Consider the following 21,565-nt stretch of genomic DNA (forward strand, 5'->3'; position numbering starts at 1 on the left):
ATATTAAATTTCAATAAATTTTAAAATAAATAATAAAAGAATATTTAAAAAATAAATTCATTACGGGCTTTAGCCCCTAGTCACCTCTATTTGGATCCGCGCCCATGTTTACAAGATGCGGCGGCGACGTCGTGCGCGCGGTGGTTGTGCCAAGAGAAGCAGCCATGGGTAAATAACCTCAGCTGACACGTGACATTTTTGTAATGATATTTATAAAGAATCAGGATATATGATTTTTAATTTTTTATATTGCTGCCGTTGCGGTTGCGGATACTTGGACAACTTCATTTTCGCATATATATTTAAAATTTGTTGTTATTATTATTATTAGTATATTGCGTTTTGTTTCTTCTAATTTTTGAGGAGACCTTGAACTTCTCAATCAAAGGGGATACCAATGCTAACATCCGAAAATGGAAAGATGAACTAAGTAGGAGTATAATATTAGACATGAGAGAGAGGTAATAGAATTAACAACCAGACATAACTCAAATATCAACTTCCAACTTGATAATTATATGAAAATCTTCCATTCGAATTATAAAACGGAAAAATAACTAACTCTAAAAGCAAAAATTATTTCAGGTTATCAGACAAGGGTGCATGAAACGACACACAATATAGATTTTTCTCAATGATCAATGACTGACTCACTTCATCATGACTTATATCCAACTCATCATAATTTACATTATAAAATGGTAGTACTGATTAAATAATGTTAGAAAAGCAATACATGATATAAAATTTATCCGAATCTAATGGGAATCACGAAAAGATTCTCCGCCGCATTACCCACTTTGTAAAACGCAAACTTCACATTTCTTTCTTTTTCTTCTCCAACGCTTCGCTTTCGATTTATCATTTATCCTTCTCGATTCTGCTCGGAGCGCGCCGCCGTCTCCACCACCGCTAAATGGCGGCCATGACCCGCCTCTTCCGATCCTCCTCCGCCGCATTTTCGATCCGGAGGTCCCTCTCCTCGGCCGCCGCGACCGAATTCAAACCCCAGCCGCTCCCTCCCCGCGTGGATCCCAAGGGCAGGAACGTCCAGTGGGTGTTCCTCGGGTGCCCCGGCGTCGGAAAAGGCACCTACGCCAGCCGCCTCTCGCTTCTCCTCGGCGTCCCGCACATCGCCACCGGCGATCTCGTCCGCCAAGAGCTCAATTCCTCCGGCCCTATGTCCAAGCAGGTCTGTTGTGTTTTTGATGTCGTTAGGTTTTGATCTGTGCGTGATTGGATTGAGTGAGATCGTGGAATTCAAATGCGTTTTGAATTACAGAAATTGTAAATTGGGATATTTTAATTTATTGTGAATTTGTGGAATTTAGATGTCTTCAAATGCAGTTGAAGAGGTGACATTTCAGTGAATAGTAGTGAATAAATTGTGGATTCATTGATATTTTATGGTAAATATGTTGTGATTTGAATTGTGTAGTGTGTACTATGATATTTGGTATACTCCTTCGAAATATTACTAAAAATGAAAATCGGGATGTTTGAATTTTATTGTGTATATGTGGAATTAGAGATGTGTTGAAAATGTAGTTGGAAAAATTAGTGAATAGTAATATAACTGAAATGTGGAATTATTTTTTTTTTTTTGTGGTTAATGCGTAAAGCTCAATGATAAAGTTGCTGCAGAATCGAATCTCACACACTGTGTTGTTTTTGTTTATGTTATTTTAGTGAGATGTGAGAAATTGCTTTGTGTTTTGTGTTTTGGTTAGGATATTTGAATATATTGTGAATATGTGAAGTTTGAGATGTGTTAAAAATAGTTGAAAAATTGCATTTTGATGAGTAGTAATGGCTGGGTTGTGGATTCATTAATTTTTTGTGGTAAGTGTGTGATGCTCAATGATAAAGTTCAAAACTTGCTGCAAAATAGAATCTTTCTTGCTGTGTTTTTTCGGTTTATGTTTTGTTAGTGAGATGAGAATTGTGCTGTGTTTTGGTTCGTAGTTGCGTGTCTGAACTATCAGATGTATTGTTGAAGCCCAAGGAGATTGTGAGCCAGTGAAAATTGGTATCAGTGAGTTCATTATTGGTATGTTGTCGAAAAGGCTTGAGTCGAAGGGAGAATCAGGATTCATATGATTGGATTGAGGAGATTGTAGAATTCGGATGCTCGTGTCTGGTTATTTGAGTTATGTATGATATTTGAGTCTTAAAGTTTACAGCTTGCTGCAAAACCGAATCTCCCATGCTGTGTTGTTTCTGTGTATGTTTCTTTAGTGAGATGAGTTTGTGCTGTGTTTTGGTTCGTAGCTGAACTATTGGATGTATTGTTGCAGCTCGAGGAGATTGTGAACCAGGGCAAACTGGTGTCTGATGAGATCATCATCAATTTATTGTCGAAGAGGCTTGAGTCAGGAGAATCAAAGGGAGAATCAGGATTCATACTCGATGGTTTTCCTCGAACAGTGAGACAAGCGGTGAGTGATTCTTCTTTTCACAGTTTTATGATGTATATTATGTCAGAGATGTGCTAAATAGAGAAAGGGTTTGTGCTGAATGAATAAACGATAGTGGTACTAACAACCCGAAGCATTGTCCTTCAACACTCGAAGTTTAGTTCAGAAATTGCTTCAGCGCATGTTTCTTGTGCGATTCACACGTTTCTTCGAGTGATTTCTTAACTGTGATCAAATAGGAGAAAGTAGGAAATTAATCAGTTGTCTCTTGAAATGCTGAGTAACTTGATCCTTCCCTAACATGCAGGAAATACTAAATGATGTAACCGACATTGATCTGGTCATAAATCTGAAGCTCCCCGAACAAGTACTAATAGATAAATGCCTCGGACGAAGGATTTGCAGTGAATGTGGGAAGAACTTCAACGTGGCCACAATCGATGTCAAGGGAGAGAATGGGAATCCGGACATATATATGGACCCCCTTCTCCCGCCTTCACACTGTGCTTCAAAGCTCGTAACTCGTTCTGATGATACCGAAACTGTGGTGAAGCAAAGGCTAACCGTCTACACTGAAAAGGTACTTGTTTCCCCTTTTAAATTTGCAAGTAACTGTGTGGGTCAAAAGCTGAGAATATCCAATAAACATATAAGTTAGGAGCCATAATTTAAACCAAAACCATGATCAAAGGTGAATGGTTGACTCGCACTTATATGTTATTCCATACTTTCATGTGAAACATGTGTTATTCCATATGCACGGATGGCACACCATCCATTTGTTGCCTTGGGCCCACATCTTCAGTGGCACCCCTTTGGTCACACCTTCGGGTAGCCCTTTTCATAGGCTGTTTGGATATGGGATTCGTATCAATCTATCCCCTTTTGAACCAGACGGTGCACACGCCCGGTGGCAAACCCAAAGCTGTAGGCCCAACATCCAATTGTTTCGCCCAACATCCAATTGTTTCCCTTTGGACCAACTTCTTCAGTGGCACCCCTTTGGTCGCACGTTCGGGTAGTGCCTTTCCGTAGGCCGTTCGGATCCACATTCACCGCACCAAATTGACAAACATATAAAATAGGGAGCACTAACTTATCTCAAAAAGCCATGGTCGATAGTAAAAGGTTGACTCCCACTTATACGTCATTCCACACTTTCATATGGAACCGATGTCCGGTCTTACCTTGTGATCTTGCTCATTGTGATTCTTAGAATTGTGAATTTCATTCTACTTCATCTTTTACTCAATTGATTTCCCTCTGGACAAATGCAGAGCCAGCCGGTGGAGGACTTCTACCGTCACCAAGGGAAACTGGTCGAGTTTGTTATACCTGGTGGGATCCCGGAGTCGTTGCCAAAGCTGCTCGAAGCTCTGAACCTCAACGAAAACGAGGAGAAACAGTCGGCAGCAGTGTAGGTTTCCTTAGGATGTGGAGTTATTTTGCAGGCAGCATAACTTTTGATATTTTTACAGGATAATACCTTATTATTTCATGGGGAAAATAAGAAAACTAGTGTAGTGATGCTGAACAATCCCTTTTTAGATTTCCAACTTTGTTGTAAGATTATTTAACAAGTTTGTTCATTTTTTTCCCACTTGTTCAAGTGTAATAATAAAATTATGATATACTATTGGATGTCCATTCTTTCATCATAGTGTGTAACATGCTTGGGTATTTTTTTATTTCCGGATGTATGTATTCATGTTGCATATATTACTATATTAGTATGTAAAATTAATCCAAGTAATATGGTTAAAAGATTATTGCTCCGGGCAGGCCGAGCCCAGAGAAGGTTGGTTTGTTCATCATCATCGGAAAAAAGATTATTCAAACATGTCGTATTGTTGTTGTTGTTGTGGTGGTTGATCTCAGTACTACAAAATATCAGCGCCCGAGTTGGGGATATCTTTGGAGTCAGATGCTGATGTGTAATTTTAGGTCCTTCACAACAATATAATTTTGCACTCAAGTTCAATTAATTAACCCAAATATTACTACTTCGCTGCAAGATTACAGGGTCGTGTGTAGTAAATTAAGGTGTCGATTCACAGGGAAGGAAAGATTATTTAATTCTAAAACTTGGAAAACTCATACTAAGAGATATTTTGATTTGAAGATTTTTGGTTAAAGATCTAGCAACAACAATTACAAGAAATTAAATAAGCTAGACGAATGAAGAGAAGAAATTGTTACTCCAAACATCCACGGATAAAACATTGATTTATTCTAATATCCAACTCTATCTTATGAATTATGGGACTATGAAATCAATTCTCGATGCTAGCACTGAACATGCTCGACAAACAATAGTTTAAGAATAGTTGAACACATATTCTATAAACTAATTTTCATTAATCTATGGATCCTACGGAAGCGCGAGACTCAAAGATCAATTACTATAAGCACAAGAAATCCATTATCAAATTATCATTTGAACAAATCTAATTGATAATTCATCACCACAAGGATCTATCCTATTCAAAGTTAAAGAGACATTTGATTAGGATTATGGAACTACTACTAATGATGCACCAAAAGTAATAGATTTAAACAATAAAATTGTGATAAAGACGATCATAAGATAAGAAGAACATTGAATAAATCACACGAACAATTTATCCATCTACATGTTTGGAGCAACACTGAGATTTTTAGCCAATCATAATTAAACTAGGATCAATTACAAATGGATAGAAAACCATGGAGCTTTGCAGAGAATGAAACTTTGACTTGGAAAATTCTCTCAATTTGTATTCAATAGCATCACACGTCACTTTCCCTTTCACTATCTTCTCCAAGTCTCCACAATTACTCCACGAATCGTTCCTACCAATTACACCAAATCAAGCCCTCAATTTTGATGAATGGACTTTTCTCCAGATCCGTCTCTCCTCTTTTTCTCCTCTGGTATTTTTCCCCTCAAAAACGTCCCCCTCTTATCCAAGAACCGTGTCTTTTCTCCCCACCAAAGCAACCGCCGAGAAAACTGCCATAGTGCAGTTGCGACATCAAATGCCCGACCGGGCGTCTTTAAGAGACTAAATCGCCCGACCGGGCGCCTGCTTCTTGTTCACGCCGTGCACATTTCGCCCGACCGGGCGTTTCCCGTTCTAAAAATCGCCCGATCGGGCAAACTTTCTGTATTGAACGAACCCCATGCTTAAATTACTCCAACTGAAAAAGTATCCAAGAATCGCCTTGAAGCTGAGGTTGATTCGAGGCTGGAGGGGGTAATTATGTTGCCACAGCTGGGGAAGACTTGTCTGCAGTTGAGATTTGGGATGTTAATATTGCTGAAAAGCTTGTGAAGCAGCCTAGGAGCTCATTGGATCGTTCTGCAAAGTCGAGAGGAATGTGCATGGCTGTTGGAGCCTTTTTGCCATCTGAATCACAGGTTTATGCACATGTTGTTGCTGGATTTGAGGATGGATCAATGGTGTTAGGGGATTTGAGAAATCCTTCCTTGTCGGTGACTGGTGTGAAATTTCACTCGGATGCAATCCTAAGCTTGTCAATAGACAGTTCATGAGTTATAATTTACATAAAAATATGTAGTCTAAGGGGAAAAAATATAGAAAATATGCTTCGCATCAAATACCCCCAAACTTGAGCTCTTGCTCGCCCTCGAGCAAGGTCGATTTTAAGCACAATAACTCAACAAAAGTCTAACCCGCAAAGAGATTTTCATCAACAAGAATCATGTAGGGACGTGAGTGACAAAATCTAAACCCCCAACATTTCCAATCGAGATTTTCCACTCTCAAGAACAATCACTCGTCTCCCTAGAACTTCAAGTCAAAGTGCACTTCAAAGCAAGTCCGAGCATACGATCAAACAACTCAAACCGTCATCATTGACTCATCAAGCACTACTAATCACATAGACTCGCAGATTTCAAACCGAACTTCTTTAACTCTACCAAGCTATTTACACACATCCACAAACATCAACGATTAGGTCCAAGGTCTTATTTCAAGGTTGTAATGGGGCTAGGGACGAGGTAGGATAAGTATGGATAGTGAGCTCAAAGGCTACACATTTGAGTGCCAAAATCTTCCCTCCTACAACATCCTTCCAAAGATCGAACAACCAAAATTTTACAACCCAACTCACACTCCCCCAAACTTGAGATCTATTCTAGACAAGATTACATCAAACAATTGTCGAAGCTCTATCTTTATTTCATCAACTTATTATTTCTTTTTCTTTTTCTGTTTTTGTAAAGACCTCGACTTTTGCGAATTTGGAGGTCGTCTTTTTTTTTTTTTTTTTTTTTCTAAGAACTTCATTCTTTTCACGTTACATCAAGTCTAGAGAAGTCTACTCTTTACAGTCCACCACCCCCACACTCACAACTCAAAACACCAAGCTCAACTTGTATTTAGCACCCAAATAGTAGCAAGGTCTATTGATGAGGCTAAAATTAGGCTTTTTTCAGTGGCTAAGTGTTTGGCTAAGTGTTACACAAAGAATAAGGAAGTAAGCTCAAGGTGGCTTCTAGGGGATCATTTGTTGGACTAGGCATGTGATCATTTGGCCATGGAGTTCGTCCTAGTGCCTTATCCTCCCAAATCATTAACACAAACGGACGCAAGCACTTCACTCGATAAAGCAAATCAATCCAAAATAATTTCCACAAGACATGCGATTTTCACACTCTCCTCAACTCAAGAAATCGATTGTAATCACAACATGCTCTTTCAAGTAAATTCATGCACCCATTCCATTCATCCTAAGCTTCAAAGTTCAAGTAAAATCAAGCAAGATTTCCCAACCAGAAAGCCGAAGATAAAACATGCATCCGTCAATTACATAGATTCAAAACATCTTTATCATATAATACACCCAAAAACATGCAGCGTGCATCACAAATAATTCACAACCCCCCCCCCAAACTTGAATGCTTCATTGTCCTCAATGCATGCAAAGAAGACAAATAAAGTAAAGGGAAAGAAAACTCCCCCAAACTTGGCGTGAAATCCATAATGCATTCGGGTGGGAGGGTGGGTGTAAAAATCCTTTGCAGGTGTGCATCCTCCTAAGCTCCAAATCATTCCTATCTCCATGTTGCTCCTACAAAAAAGAAACAAAACCTACAACAAGGAAACACTCAATTCAAAATAAATGTTAGAGGAAAGGACTGAGCAAACAAAACCTCCACATATGAAATCAAAAAAAAAAAAAATAAAAAAAATAAAAACTTGGGTTGCCTCCCAATCAGCGCCTTTGTTTATAGTCGTTGGCTCGACCTTCTTCTTCTCTTGCTCTACACTCTAGGATCCACTAGTGTAGTCACTTCTCTTGCCTCCATGCCACTCTCAATTCCAACATAGGCCTTCAAGCGTTGGCCATTCACCTTCCAAATGTTGTCATTCTTCTCATCTCGAATATCCACAGCACCATAGGGGTACACCTTGTGCACAACATAAGGCCCCCACCATCTTGACTTGAGCTTGCCCGGAAATAGTTTGAGCCGAGAATTGTATAAAAGGACCAGTTGTCCTTCATCAAAACGACGAGGCTTAATGGCTGCATCATGTATCTTCTTAGCACGCTCCTTGTAGAGATCAACGCTCTCATAAGCATGAAGCCTAAACTCATCCATTTCGTTCATATCAAACATCCTCTTCTCGGCTGCAGCATCATAATCCAAGTTTAGCTTTTGCAAGGCCCAATACGCTTTATGCTCCAGTTCTACCGGCAAATGACAAGCTTTTCCAAAGATCAACTTGTATGGCGAAGTTCCAATCGGGGTCTTATAAGCCGTTCGATATGCCCACAAAGCATCATTTAACTTTTGAGCCCAATCCTTTCGAGACGGCTTCACCACTTTCTCAAGCACCCGTTTTATCTCACGATTGGAGACTTCAACTTGACCACTAGTTTGGGGATGATAGGGGGTAGCAACCTTGTGTTGGACACCATATTTTCCTAGGAGGTTTTCAAACAACTTGTTGCAAAAATGAGTTCCTCCATCACTGATAATAGCTCGAGGTGTCCCAAAGCGGTTAAAGATGTGATTCTTGATGAACTTCAACACCACTTTGGCATCATTGGTTGCCGAGGCCACTACCTCCACCCACTTGGAGACATAATCGACAGCTACGAGAATGTATTGTTGTCCATTAGACTTGGGAAACGGTCCCATGAAGTCTATTCCCCAAACATCAAAAAGTTCCACCTCGTGAATGTTATTCATTGGCATTTCATTTCTCCACGAGATATTGCCGGTTCTTTGGCAACTGTCACATCTCTCTACATAGGCTTTTGCATCCTTGAAGATCGATGGCCAATAGAATCCGGACTGAAGCACCTTAAATGCGGTTCGACGTGCTCCAAAGTGGCCGCCATATACAGAATCATGACAAGCAGACAAAATCTGAAGGTGCTCATGCTCTCCAACACACCTTCGAATCACTCCATCACTACAAATACAGAAGAGAAATGGATCTTCCCAAACATATGTGCGGGTGTCACTCAAAAACTTCTTCTTTTGGTTAGAAGACAACCCTTCTGGTATAATACCCGTGACAAGGTAGTTCGCCAGATTAGCAAGCCACGGCACATATGTTTCCCGAGCTTCCACTTGCAACACTTGCTCGTCGGGAAATTTTTCGTTGATCCTTTTCTTTCTCTCATCTTCCGTTTCTTCCAATCCCTCTAGCCTAGACAAATGATCAGCTACCAAATTCTCGGTCCCCTTTTTGTCTTTAATCTCCACGTCAAACTCTTGTAGTAAGAGAATCCATCTCACCAACCGAGGCTTTGCATCTTTCTTATTCATCAAATATTTGATAGCTGAATGGTCCGTGAACACTACCACCTTCGTGCCAAGTAAGTATGCACGAAACTTCTCAAAGGCATACACTACTGCTAGCATTTCCTTCTCCGTCGTGGTGTAATTCAATTGAGCTTCATTGAGTACTTTACTAGCATAGTAGACGGCATGTAGGACCTTATCTCTCCTTTGGCCTAAAACGGCCCCCACAGCATAGTCCGAAGCATCACACATCAATTCAAACGGCTTTGACCAATCGGGTGTGATAATAATAGGAGCTTCGACTAGCTTCTTCTTCAACAACTCAAATGCCTCAAGGCATTTCTCATCAAAGACGAATTTGGCATCCTTCTCAAGTAAGTTGCAAAGTGGCTTTGCAATCTTTGAAAAATCTTTGATAAACCGTCGGTAGAATCCCGCATGTCCAAGGAAACTACGGATGCCCTTCACATTTGTTGGGGGAGGTAACTTCGAGATCACATCAATCTTAGCCTTGTCCATCTCCAATCCCAACTCCGACACCTTGTGTCCCAACACTATGCCTTCTTTGACCATGAATTGACATTTTTCCCAATTTAGCACGAGATTTGACTCTTCACATCTTTGTAGGACCCGTCTCAAATTTTCCAAGCAAAGGTCAAATGAGGATCCAAAGACGGAGAAATCATCCATAAAGATCTCCATGATGTCTTCATTCATGTCCGAAAATATTGCCATCATGCAACGTTGAAATGTAGCCGGTGCATTACACAAACCAAAAGGCATCCGGCGGAAGGCATAAGTACCAATAGGACATGTGAATGTCGTCTTTTCTTGATCTTCCGGGGCAATTGCAATCTGATTGTACCCCGAATATCCATCTAGAAAGCAATAATGGGAATAACCCGCAATCCTATCGAGCAACTGATCCAGAAATGGCAACGGAAAGTGATCTTTTCTCGTCGCCGTGTTCAACTTTCTATAATCCATGCAAACTCTCCATGAGTTCACCAATCGAGTTGCTAAAACTTCATTCTTCTCATTAACGGTCACGGTTATTCCCCCTTTCTTCGGTACACATTGCACCGGGCTAACCCACGCGCTATCGGAAATGGGATAGATCATCCCAAATTTCAACAGTTTCTTCACCTCTTTTTCAACCACTTCTTGCATGAGTGGGTTCAATCTTCTTTGTCTTTCTCTTACCGGTTTAGCTCCATCTTCCATCAAAATTTTATGCATACAAATTGCGGGGCTAATCCCTTTGATGTCAGCAATGGACCATCCTAGAGCTTTCTTGTGTGACTTCAGTAGCTCTATCAACTTCAATTCTTCTTCATTATTCAACATCGCCGATATCACAACCGGTAAAGATTCACCCTCACCAAGGAATGCGTATTTCAGATTTGCCGGGAGTGGCTTCAATTCTAGCTTTGGTGGTACTTCGATTGAAGGTTTCACATCTGCCGTGAAAGTATCCACCACACATTCATTCTCGAGACTTGGTTGATCAACTTGAGAATCTTCTATTTCATCAAAATCTACTTTAAGTGTCGAACCATAGTCTCTCTCCAAACTTCCTTTATCATACACGCTTCCTTCTATTCTTGCCGAGCAACACATCTTGTCAAAAATGCACTTATCGAGTACGTCGACTCTAAAGCACGCTTTTGCATCACTAGGATGCTTCATCGCCTTCTCAACATTAATGGTCACTTGCTCACCATTAATTCTGAATGTGACTGAGTTGTCCTTTGCTCCAAGCAACACATCTCCCGTGGCGAGAAATGGTCTACCAAATAGAATTGGTACCTCTTTGTCCTCGGGCATGTCCAAGACTATGAAATCCACGGGGATGACAAATTTGTCGACTTAGACCAAGACATCCTCTACTATTCCTGTGGGCTTCACTATTGAATGATCGGCCAATTGTAGAGCGATATCAATCGGTTCCATTCTGTTCTCCAGTCCAATGGCACGTGCTGTTTTCAACGCCATCAATGAGATCCCCGATCCTTGATCCAACAGACATTTTGTGAAGATTGTGTTGCCAATCTCACAAGGAATCACACAACTTCCCGGATCCCTCTTCTTCATTGGCATCATTCCCGAAATCAGTTGTGAGCAATTCATGCTCAATGCCACTATCCCCTCATCTTGCAATTTCTCCTTGTTTGCCATCATATCCTTGAAAAACTTGGAGAACTTGGGGAAATTAGTGAAGAGGTCCACCAATGATACATCCACATTAACTTTCCGGATCACGTTCATCATCCACTCAAAGCTTTTTTCTTTGGGGACCCTCTTCTTCCTCTTGGTTGGATATGGTGGAGGAGGAATATGATCGGGGAAGTTGAACTTGCTTTTCGGATCTAGTGCTGGACTTGTCAATATCTTTTTCTTTGACTCCATTTCCACTATCTTCTTACCCTTCTCTTCTGCTGAACACTTTCCACTTGCATCGGATTCTTCACCATGTTCCTTGCTGCCGGATGCAGCCTGTTCTTGACCATGTTGGGCCCCCTGCACCAACGCGGGACTTCCCTTACATGCCTCGTCCGCCCCTGCGTGCGAGGAATGCAAGCCTAACATCTCATCCGCCCTTGCGTGTGAGATGCCGGAAGTACCTTGGCCGTCCATTGATGGTGTCGAATCCAACTCACGACCACTTCTCAAGACCACTGCCTTGCACTGTTCATTGCCTCTCGGATTAGGAATGGTATTGCTCGGGATGGTGTTAGGAATCCTCGTGTGTGATGCCGTGGCAAGCTGTCCAATCTGAGTCTCGAGATTCCTCATTGTAGCCTCCATCTGTCCAAACTTTTCCACTGTTTTTTCCTTGAAATTCTCATTCTCCTTTTGACTCTTATTCATAAAAGAGAGAATCTGTCCCAACTGATCTTCGACTGATGGCTTCTTCTCATAACCCGGGGGTTGAGTATTGTTCCTCCATTGATTACCCGAGTTGTTGCTAGGACCAGCTTGATTCCATCCCGTTTGTTGAGGCCTCCAATTTTGCTGATTGTTGTATTGGTTGCCTTGATTGAACCCTTGGCGATTGTTGCCAATATAGTTCACATCCTCCACGGGTGATCCTTGAAGACTTGGGCATTGATCAGTATGATGCCCGCCTTGGCACAACCCACACCTCATCACAGTCACAGCTTGGGGTTGAGGAGTCAATTGAAGAGATTTAACTGCCTTTGTCATCGACGACATTTGAGTGCTAATGTCCGCCAGTTGAGCCTCAATTGCGGTCACTCTTTCCGCATCCTTTGTAGCACCAAATGTATCTCCTGCTCTATCAGCCCCTCGCCTTGGATTGTGCCAATTCCGTTGATTGTTGGCCAGCCTTTGAAACAAAGCCCTCACCTCATCGTGAGTTAGATCATCTAGATTCTCATTCGAACCTGCAGTCACCAATCCCGTGCCTTCACTGTTGAGTCCCTTGTAGAATTTCAAAAGGTCATGCCCCGGAGCTAGTCCGTGACTTGGGCATTTCCTTATCAACTCCGTGAATCTCTTCCAAGCTTCCGCGAAGGACTCATCATACTTCTGTCGGAATGAGGTGATCTCCTCTCTCAACTTCTCAATCTTCATTGGAGAGTTGTATTCCACAAGAAACAATGACTTCAACTCTTGGAAAGTTGCTATGTTGTAGCCCGGTAATGAGTCATACCACGCTCTTGCCTTCTCCCTCAATGAGAACGGAAATAGGGCCCTCTTAATTCGATGATGCTCCACATTTGGAGGTCTATGAGAGTTTGTCAGCTCGTAGAAGGCATTCAAATGGCTCACCGAATCTTCATCATCCCGTCCATGAAAAAGATTTCCTCCATTCACCAAACTGATGTAGTGAGGTGGAATGTTGACGTTGTCATTTGCGTAGGCACACTCCCCTGGGTACTCAATTCCCGATCTCAGAGTGTCGCCAAACCTCACCACAGGTGGTGGAATCTCATTGTTCTCAGCCATTGATTCACCGTCTGACTCTTGTCTATCCTCCCTTTCTTCACCAAAAAGCCGGTTATTTCTGATTGGACTCGGATAGTCCGGAAAGATCTCAACTGAAGTACCTCTAACCCTTCTTCTTTGATAACATAGTAATCCAAACGGTGGTGTACCCTGTGATCGTGTGTGCATTCACTTTTCTTTCTTTTTTTTTTTAAATTTTACCTACACAACAGAAAATACACCAAGCACAATATATTCCTATAACCGAAAGCGAGACCTCTCGACAACTTCGGGGTAAGTCCTATAAAACGTGTGTGCTTAAGTGAAAACTAAACTACCTAACTAAGAGTTAAAAGAAGTCACCTAGAAAATATACTCCTTCGTCTTCAAGTCCAGACGTGGTAGATGGCTATCACCTCCAAGAACACGAAATGAGTACCTACAAAAATAAGAGAAAGATCAAATAAAAATAAAACAAAGCACAAACTAGAAGTTAAACAATCTATTGCCTTCCCCGGCAACGGCGCCAAAACTTGATGTGTAATTTTAGGTCCTTCACAACAATATAATTTTGCACTCAAGTTCAATTAATTAACCCAAATATTACTACTTCGCTGCAAGATTACAGGGTCGTGTGTAGTAAATTAAGGTGTCGATCCACAGGGAAGGAAAGATTATTTAATTCTAAAACTTGGAAAACTCATACTAAGAGATATTTTGATTTGAAGATTTTTGGTTAAAGATCTAGCAACAACAATTACAAGAAATTAAATAAGCTAGACGAATGAAGAGAAGAAATTGTTACTCCAAACATCCACGGATAAAACATTGATTTATTCTAATATCCAACTCTATCTTATGAATTATGGGACTATGAAATCAATTCTCGATGCTAGCACTGAACATGCTCGACAAACAATAGTTTAAGAATAGTTGAACACATATTCTATAAACTAATTTTCATTAATCTATGGATCCTACGGAAGCGCGAGACTCAAAGATCAATTACTATAAGCACAAGAAATCCATTATCAAATTATCATTTGAACAAATCTAATTGATAATTCATCACCACAAGGATCTATCCTATTCAAAGTTAAAGAGACATTTGATTAGGATTATGGAACTACTACTAATGATGCACCAAAAGTAATAGATTTAAACAATAAAATTGTGATAAAGACGATCATAAGATAAGAAGAACATTGAATAAATCACACGAACAATTTATCCATCTACATGTTTGGAGCAACACTGAGATTTTTAGCCAATCATAATTAAACTAGGATCAATTACAAATGGATAGAAAACCATGGAGCTTTGCAGAGAATGAAACTTTGACTTGGAAAATTCTCTCAATTTGTATTCAATAGCATCACACGTCACTTTCCCTTTCACTATCTTCTCCAAGTCTCCACAATTACTCCACGAATCGTTCCTACCAATTACACCAAATCAAGCCCTCAATTTTGATGAATGGACTTTTCTCCAGATCCGTCTCTCCTCTTTTTCTCCTCTGGTATTTTTCCCCTCAAAAACGTCCCCCTCTTATCCAAGAACCGTGTCTTTTCTCCCCACCAAAGCAACCGCCGAGAAAACTGCCATAGTGCAGTTGCGACATCAAATGCCCGACCGGGCGTCTTTAAGAGACTAAATCGCCCGACCGGGCGCCTGCTTCTTGTTCACGCCGTGCACATTTCGCCCGACCGGGCGTTTCCCGTTCTAAAAATCGCCCGATCGGGCAAACTTTCTGTATTGAACGAACCCCATGCTTAAATTACTCCAACTGAAAAAGTATCCAAGAATCGCCTTGAAGCTGAGGTTGATTCGAGGCTGGAGGGGGTAATTATGTTGCCACAGCTGGGGAAGACTTGTCTGCAGTTGAGATTTGGGATGTTAATATTGCTGAAAAGCTTGTGAAGCAGCCTAGGAGCTCATTGGATCGTTCTGCAAAGTCGAGAGGAATGTGCATGGCTGTTGGAGCCTTTTTGCCATCTGAATCACAGGTTTATGCACATGTTGTTGCTGGATTTGAGGATGGATCAATGGTGTTAGGGGATTTGAGAAATCCTTCCTTGTCGGTGACTGGTGTGAAATTTCACTCGGATGCAATCCTAAGCTTGTCAATAGACAGTTCATGAGTTATAATTTACATAAAAATATGTAGTCTAAGGGGAAAAAATATAGAAAATATGCTTCGCATCAGATGCTATTACATGCTGGATCTGTGCTCGAGATGTTTTGCAAGAAAACACCCAGTTTGTTCGTTTTTTTACCCTTCTGTTGATACTAAATTTGTAACAAGACTAGTTTTGTGTTGGCCTATTTCGATCAAATTAAAGTTGAAAGAGAACATTGTTGCCGAAAAAGTACAAACTATTGTTTATTACCTCATCGTACACATACAAACTTAAAAACGATGATGTTAAAAAACTACTGCAGTGAATGAGCATAGTATATTGTTTCTGTAACTTTCTTGTCATCTATCTTGCTGGTGGCCATCAGCATCGTCGGGGACGTTATTGCCAGTGTCGTCTTTCCCCTGTCAGCATAGTTTGATCGTTTACACCTACACCCACACACAATTATGTATTTGACAAAGAAGATTTAAGACTTACCTTCCTCCAACCAAGGCCGAACGAGAGTAGACCAGTCTTTTTTGTAGAACTGGCAGAATGGTACATGGGATACATATTTAAATTATGATTGAAGAAAATGGGATTAGATAACGAGGATATACTTCTCCGTCCCAAGGAAGACGACCCTTTTCTTAGACGGTAAAAGATTTTATGCACTGTGGAGCAGGGTGCTTATTCACTTAGGTGAAGAGGCTTTACTTTGCCCGGATTCATATTGCAATGTTGCTTCTAGCATCGTCTCTGCCATAACAACCCGCTTCTCCTTATCATCCAGGGCACCCATGGCATTGTCATACTTTTCCTGTGCATACATAAATATATTATTTAATTTTGTCTTAAAGCACAAAGCAAAATAAACAATCGTAAGGCCTTGTTCACTTTGGTAAATGAAAGTAGATCACGGAAGGTCTTTCGTTTTTGTCCTAACATTAACTTTTCTTCATATCACGTGGGATAACCAAGTCCCTTGATTATATTGATTTTAAGTGACTAAATGGATGATATATTAATATATATCCCAGTTAAAGAGATGTGATATGATTTGTGCATCCCTTTCTTGTTAACGCGTCAAAGTAAACTATCTATCCACCAGATAACAAATCCTCAAAGTAAGCCTACTGTTAAAACAGAGGACTTGAACGTTGTATAGAACCTGAAGTGCGCGCAGCTGTTGTTCTGCAGAGCGTCGAGCTTCATCGGCTATCCTTTGTTCTTGCTCAACATTCATGAGAACCTAAAAAAACCATATAAAAGGAAGATCCCTCATAACTATGAACTCAAACAAGATGAGTATCAGTCTCTGTAGCTAAATGTTTGAAAGAGAAGTGGGAAAATGACCTCAAGCATTGCTTTCTCCCCTTCTTTCTTATCAGACAGAACCTGCTGTAGTTCAGCAACCTCCTTCTCCAATTTCTCAACCTGCAGAAAATTATGAGGAATCATACATGTACTTAAAAAAACGCTTCTATGTTAAATGGTAATAATCGAATTGAACTAGATATACAGTGTGATTGATTGAATGCCTCTTGATTTCTTTGAAGTACTATTATTTAACATCAGACGAATAATTGTAAAATACCTTTGCAGCTAGTTCCATTCGATTATCTTCTTGAACCATTTCTATAAACGCAGATTCTAATTCTTCAGACCTACAAAAGACGAAGCACATTTTTCTGTAATTTCTAAGTAGGGGAACAATCAACATTTTTTATTGTCATTGAAAATGACCATCAAATTTTTGAAATATAAGTGATTGATCATTGATTCTTGGAAGATCAATAGAACTCTTTAAGTATAAAAAAAAGCACCAACGCTTGCTGGAAAAATGTGGGGCCAACATGCAACGACTGTGGCCAGTTAACAACAAAATAATTTTTCCAATTGAACGCTTTAGCATCCAAGCTTCAGCTCTGATCGAATAGTATAAACGAGTAAAATAGAATATATTACACAGGAATAGTAAAACTGAATTCCAAACTCTCTCTCTCTTCAACAAACCTGAGCATAGCCGATCTCTTTTCCTCTAGCAACCTGCAGAGCTCAACCTTTAACCAAATCACCTGAAGAAAATATACTGAAAAGGTGAATTTCTTACTGAGAGGTGATATTAATGGTAAATCCCAGTAAACACAAACACAAACACAAGCATTTGAGTTCTCTAAAACAGAATAAAAGTAGGTGCTACTCAAATAGAAAACAAGCTACCTGTTCCTGAAGATCTGGAAGTGAATCTACTTCGGAATCAATGGTCATGCCTTTAAGATAATCATCCAGGCTGGAAGAATGAGATTCCAAACATGGAATTTCACCTAAATCCATATTATCATTCAAGCCTGCTTCTATCTCATTTTCTTTTGCTATTGGTCCACGATCATGCTTGAAGCTGTATAACTTAGTTGCGAGACCTTTAGGATCTTTGAAGCTTTTGCACCCTTTGGCTCTTTCGTTGAATGTCGAAACTACAGATGGCCTATGCTTCTGTCTCAGTTCCTGCAGTCGATCTTCAGTAATGGTCAAGAAACCCATACAAGCAGTCAAGACAAGTTGGCTGCTATCAAATGTGGAACCAGTAAGTGTTTGTAATAAAGTTATAACATCCCCAGCATCCTTCGTTGTAACTAGAGCAGGTCCTGTAGATCAAAAGCTAATATAATTAAATATGTCTCACTTAAGTTATTCAGGAAACATGCAACATGTACCATATAAATCCATCAAAGCAAGCGCAGTTCGAAAGAGCATGACGCGGTTTCCTTCAAACAGGATCACATCCCACACTCGAAGAACTGAAATTAGGGCAAGATGGTGTAGAGTTTGAGCTATGTTGGAAAGTAATAATGCATTTCAGCCTGTTATGCAAAACAATCAAAAGCACACACCACTTTCCCATGGAAGCGTGTTTACAAAGATTGAGAGGAACCAAGGCCCGGACATCCATGCCACTTCAACTCCCAAGTAATCAAGATGGTTTACTGCAGCGAACTGGATTTGATGACGGACTTTGTATATCTAATATGACTGACGAAGCCATATGATAAAAGCTTTTTATAGAGGACAAACCTAGTTTAGGAAACCTTTCACGCATCAAGTCCTCAAAAACAAGTTGGTCAACCTATGAAGAAACAAAAATTTAAGGCTTCAGTTAACATGAGCACATTCCTGAAATAATAATTGTTAAGACACAAACCTGGGATTCTGTCATTTCTTGTGAGAAATAACCTTCAAAATAATCATCGATTATACCCACCAGTGTCCTGAAAGGTTTGTGATAGACTATTAGGTAAAAACTAGCTCAGTCAGTATTATTTTCTGCATGATCATATGTTTTTTTAAATAAAAAGATCTCTACATGATGATGCTCTAATATTTTTCCCTTCCTCCAGTTATAAAAGTTCATACAGTTCCAAAACAGGATGGTGTAAAAGCTTGAAAGTTACCAGAAAGCATTTTCCTCGGGCATCATCAGAAGTAATAAGCCAGCAAAGAAATTCATTGCCTGGAAATGTAACAGTAACAAAGAGCAAGGAATGGATATTAATTTTTTAAGTAAAAACAAGAAAAATTTCTTAGTGAAGTTCGACTTAAATGATGCAGACACAAGAGTAAGATTTTCATCTTATTATTCATGCAAACTGAAGAATCTTACTACAACTTGCATTCTCCCATATTTTTACAGGTCTTGTATTCTTTTTCATCTATGCTTTCGTAGCACTTAAATTTCTCTATGTAACATTTCTGACAGTATCCAGATAACAGAAATCATCTGAAGTATTCATTGTAAATAACATTTGACTCCCAGTTTCCTAATTTGTGACTTAACCATCTTAAATATATATAGATAGCATCCTCTTGATTGTATGTGCTTATAATAGTCATATTTTTTTTATTATAATAAACATAATATTTTCCACTCTCTTCAGTTCATAAACTTATCTTCTAATATGCACATTTTGTAAATCATATGGCTAAATAAATAAATTACAATCTTGCTTCTAATTTCCTCAGTGTTCAAGCTTCACCTCATATCATATCTCTGTCAAGATTACTTTTCATCTTTTTTTCTTAGTCATTTGACGCCGAATACGATAACACCTAAACCAGGCAGTCACCTGGCAATACCCGACTGAGGGGTTATGCAGAGCATATGCTGAGAGCACACGCCGTAATGAGTTCCTGCCAGTTTCATTTAATGCCGGATGGCCTGGAAATGTTCGCGGCAGATCCTGCAGCAAGCGAACAAGAAAATCAGTCTTTACACATAACAAGGCATGATAGAATAAATTTTAGCAATAGATGTTGACTAGAATTTGAAGAGAGAACTAAGATGTTCAACAATGGACAAAATTCTATTCCAAAGTTAATAAAGTTCAAGCATCCATCCGGCGGGGTATTGCTATTGAAGACCATCCTAGATGAGCCCTAAAAGAAGCAGCACCTACGAATCAAAAAGATTGAACGATAAAGTCCAGGAGCCATGCAGCTAACGACCTTCTCAATCTGCTTCTTCAACTTTTCTGACAGATTTCCTTTCTTCTCTTCAGATGCTGATTTATCATGCTCTTTGTCATCACTACCAGCATCACATTCTACAGACAGCAAATCTTGGTAATATCTATCCACTCGGCGGGTTCTAACACCAACGAATGCTTGCCACACCTGCCCAATTAAGTAAGTGCAAAAATATGAAGAAGCTTTAGAGCTGGAAAAGTGATGTCAATAATCTCACGTTTGATGCAACGGTGTAACTGTACCTCCCCCCTAAGTTCCCTGGGTACTCCTAATTGAACAAGGGATGCTAGTTCTTGTTTCCAAGGAAAACTGGATTCTGTGGGTAGTAGTATATCACAGGAACTAGTTTCTACTGTAGGAGCTTCTGCACTATCTGTTCTCTCACTATCGTCTTCAGACCCTCCACTATCTGCTCTTCCCTCATCTATTGATGGAAGGTCATTATTTTCGCACCTTATCTTTTCATGCTTCGTGTTCGCATTCTTCTTTATTCGTAAACTCATCAAATGATCTATGGAATTTAGTGATGAACTAATATCAGCCCATGTCTTCACCTCACGGGGCATACTATGTTGGTTACTTGGAGCTTCCTTGGGACGTATACTTCCCTCAGACCTCTTTTCACTTGAATTTCCATCTTCTCTGCTCACCTTTTCAACAGCAGTGCCTTCAGAAATGGCATCGGACTGTTCAGCCGAATCTTCCCTTTCCTCACTTGCTGTTTGAATGAGATCCCGTGGCTCCTCTGTAACCTCGGAAACCACAGGTTCACTTGCTGTTGGACTGAGATCATGTGGCTCCTCTGTATCCTCGGAAACCACAGGTTCACTTGCTGTTGGACTGAGATCATGTGGCTCCTCTGTAACCTCGGAAACCACAGGTTCACTAGCTGTTTGCCTGAGATCATGTGACTCCTCTGTAACCTCGGAAACCACAGGTTCAGTGTCATCTTCCTTAGCACGACTAGCCCTTGTAGACTCTTCTTGCTGCACAAGAAATCCCCTCCATTTTGCCAATCTCTCCCCTTCTTCCTCCTGGAATTTCACATGTAGACTTTTAGTGGAACACAAGTGACCGCACTCTACTTTTCTTGACAGAATTTTGTTAAGTTCATCAATAACAAATCAAATCCACACAGGTTCTCTAATAAGAAAATTTAGTATAACTTAACTACAAGCCACCAAAAACAAAACGGAAACTGAATCATATTGCCATTTCACCAAGAAGGTCACCTTGTAGATATTGGAGTACTCTCGATACCTATGGGCATGTTGAGGTCTCACAGTAAATCCATATGAATCCCTGCCAACATTTCAATTGTTTCATCTCCCATGCGTATGTTTGCATATCATAGATACATCCTCATTTATTGTATTTGTAAAGCTATAGCAGAAATTAAATTAATCAGCACGCACTAGAATACGCCAATCATAAATTTACCTAGAATCATCATATAATGTACGCTTGCTCAACAAAGACAACAACATACTTCACAATAATTCTAATACCACCGCCCATATCGCTCTCTGTTCAATCCACCCTCAAATACTGTCCACCATTCCCTAATCCGACTCCGGATATATATCTACATAATAAATCACTAATTATTTCACAAAATCCAACCCTAGAAATTCAAATCCGATGATGACAATTATTTCACAGGCTCCAAAATCCGTCGCGATCAACGATTCAACATCAACGACTATCTCACCTCTCTCAGGAAAACTTAAGAATTTCCTCAAATTTCGATTCCGGAAATGCAGGCCATAGCCACACGTGTCGAGCTC

At 40.1% G+C, this 21,565-nt stretch overlaps 3 protein-coding genes and 1 non-coding gene across 4 annotated transcripts; 2 read left to right on the forward strand and 2 right to left on the reverse strand.

Annotated features, from left to right (window-relative positions):
• The first annotated feature begins 762 nt into the window (after positions 1 to 762).
• On the forward strand, positions 763 to 4,072 carry LOC121785792 (adenylate kinase-like). Its single transcript, XM_042184233.1, has 4 exons — positions 763 to 1,192; positions 2,298 to 2,438; positions 2,725 to 2,997; positions 3,695 to 4,072. The coding sequence occupies exons 1-4, from the start codon at positions 917 to 919 to the stop codon at positions 3,836 to 3,838; spliced, it is 834 nt and encodes a 277-aa protein (XP_042040167.1). The 5' UTR covers positions 763 to 916; the 3' UTR covers positions 3,839 to 4,072.
• Positions 4,073 to 11,052: 6,980 nt separating this feature from the next.
• On the reverse strand, positions 11,053 to 13,155 carry LOC121786959. The gene is made up of 2 exons (XM_042185550.1): positions 11,808 to 13,155; positions 11,053 to 11,684 (listed from the first exon to the last, which is right to left on the reverse strand). The coding sequence occupies exons 1-2, from the start codon at positions 13,153 to 13,155 to the stop codon at positions 11,053 to 11,055; spliced, it is 1,980 nt and encodes a 659-aa protein (XP_042041484.1).
• Positions 12,662 to 12,768, forward strand: LOC121788126. The gene has a single exon (XR_006047578.1). It is a non-coding gene; the product is annotated as a small nucleolar RNA R71 (small nucleolar RNA).
• A 1,172-nt stretch (positions 13,156 to 14,327) lies between the features above and the next one.
• Positions 14,328 to 21,482, reverse strand: LOC121785898 (TBC1 domain family member 8B-like). Its single transcript, XM_042184372.1, has 17 exons — positions 21,219 to 21,482; positions 21,011 to 21,080; positions 20,021 to 20,812; positions 19,758 to 19,925; positions 19,379 to 19,492; positions 18,707 to 18,765; positions 18,457 to 18,523; positions 18,330 to 18,381; positions 18,149 to 18,241; positions 17,972 to 18,055; positions 17,478 to 17,902; positions 17,271 to 17,332; positions 16,852 to 16,921; positions 16,611 to 16,691; positions 16,426 to 16,506; positions 15,753 to 16,074; positions 14,328 to 15,676 (listed from the first exon to the last, which is right to left on the reverse strand). Exons 1-16 carry the CDS (start codon positions 21,263 to 21,265, stop codon positions 15,949 to 15,951), a joined length of 2,391 nt encoding a protein of 796 aa, XP_042040306.1. The 5' UTR covers positions 21,266 to 21,482; the 3' UTR covers positions 14,328 to 15,676; positions 15,753 to 15,948.
• Between the last annotated feature and the right edge of the window lie 83 nt (positions 21,483 to 21,565).

Source organism: Salvia splendens, chromosome 22, assembly GCF_004379255.2.
Source record: "Salvia splendens isolate huo1 chromosome 22, SspV2, whole genome shotgun sequence".
In the NCBI taxonomy this organism is placed as follows: domain Eukaryota; kingdom Viridiplantae; phylum Streptophyta; class Magnoliopsida; order Lamiales; family Lamiaceae; genus Salvia; species Salvia splendens.

Coding starts and splice junctions, on each gene's coding strand:
- LOC121786959 (XM_042185550.1), bottom strand. CDS start 13,155: ATGGCTGAGAACAATGAGATTCCACCACCTGTGGTGAGGTTTGGCGAC. Junction 11,685..11,807: donor ACCATCAATGGACGGCCAAG/GTACTTCCGGCA, acceptor AACATGGTCAAG/AACAGGCTGCATCCGGCAGC.
- LOC121785792 (XM_042184233.1), top strand. CDS start 917: ATGGCGGCCATGACCCGCCTCTTCCGATCCTCCTCCGCCGCATTTTCG. Junction 2,439..2,724: donor CTCGAACAGTGAGACAAGCG/GTGAGTGATTCT, acceptor CCTAACATGCAG/GAAATACTAAATGATGTAAC. Junction 2,998..3,694: donor TAACCGTCTACACTGAAAAG/GTACTTGTTTCC, acceptor GGACAAATGCAG/AGCCAGCCGGTGGAGGACTT.
- LOC121785898 (XM_042184372.1), bottom strand. CDS start 21,265: ATGTTGTTGTCTTTGTTGAGCAAGCGTACATTATATGATGATTCTAG. Junction 21,081..21,218: donor ACATTATATGATGATTCTAG/GTAAATTTATGA, acceptor AAATGTTGGCAG/GGATTCATATGGATTTACTG. Junction 18,766..19,378: donor CCTCAGTCGGGTATTGCCAG/GTGACTGCCTGG, acceptor TTACATTTCCAG/GCAATGAATTTCTTTGCTGG.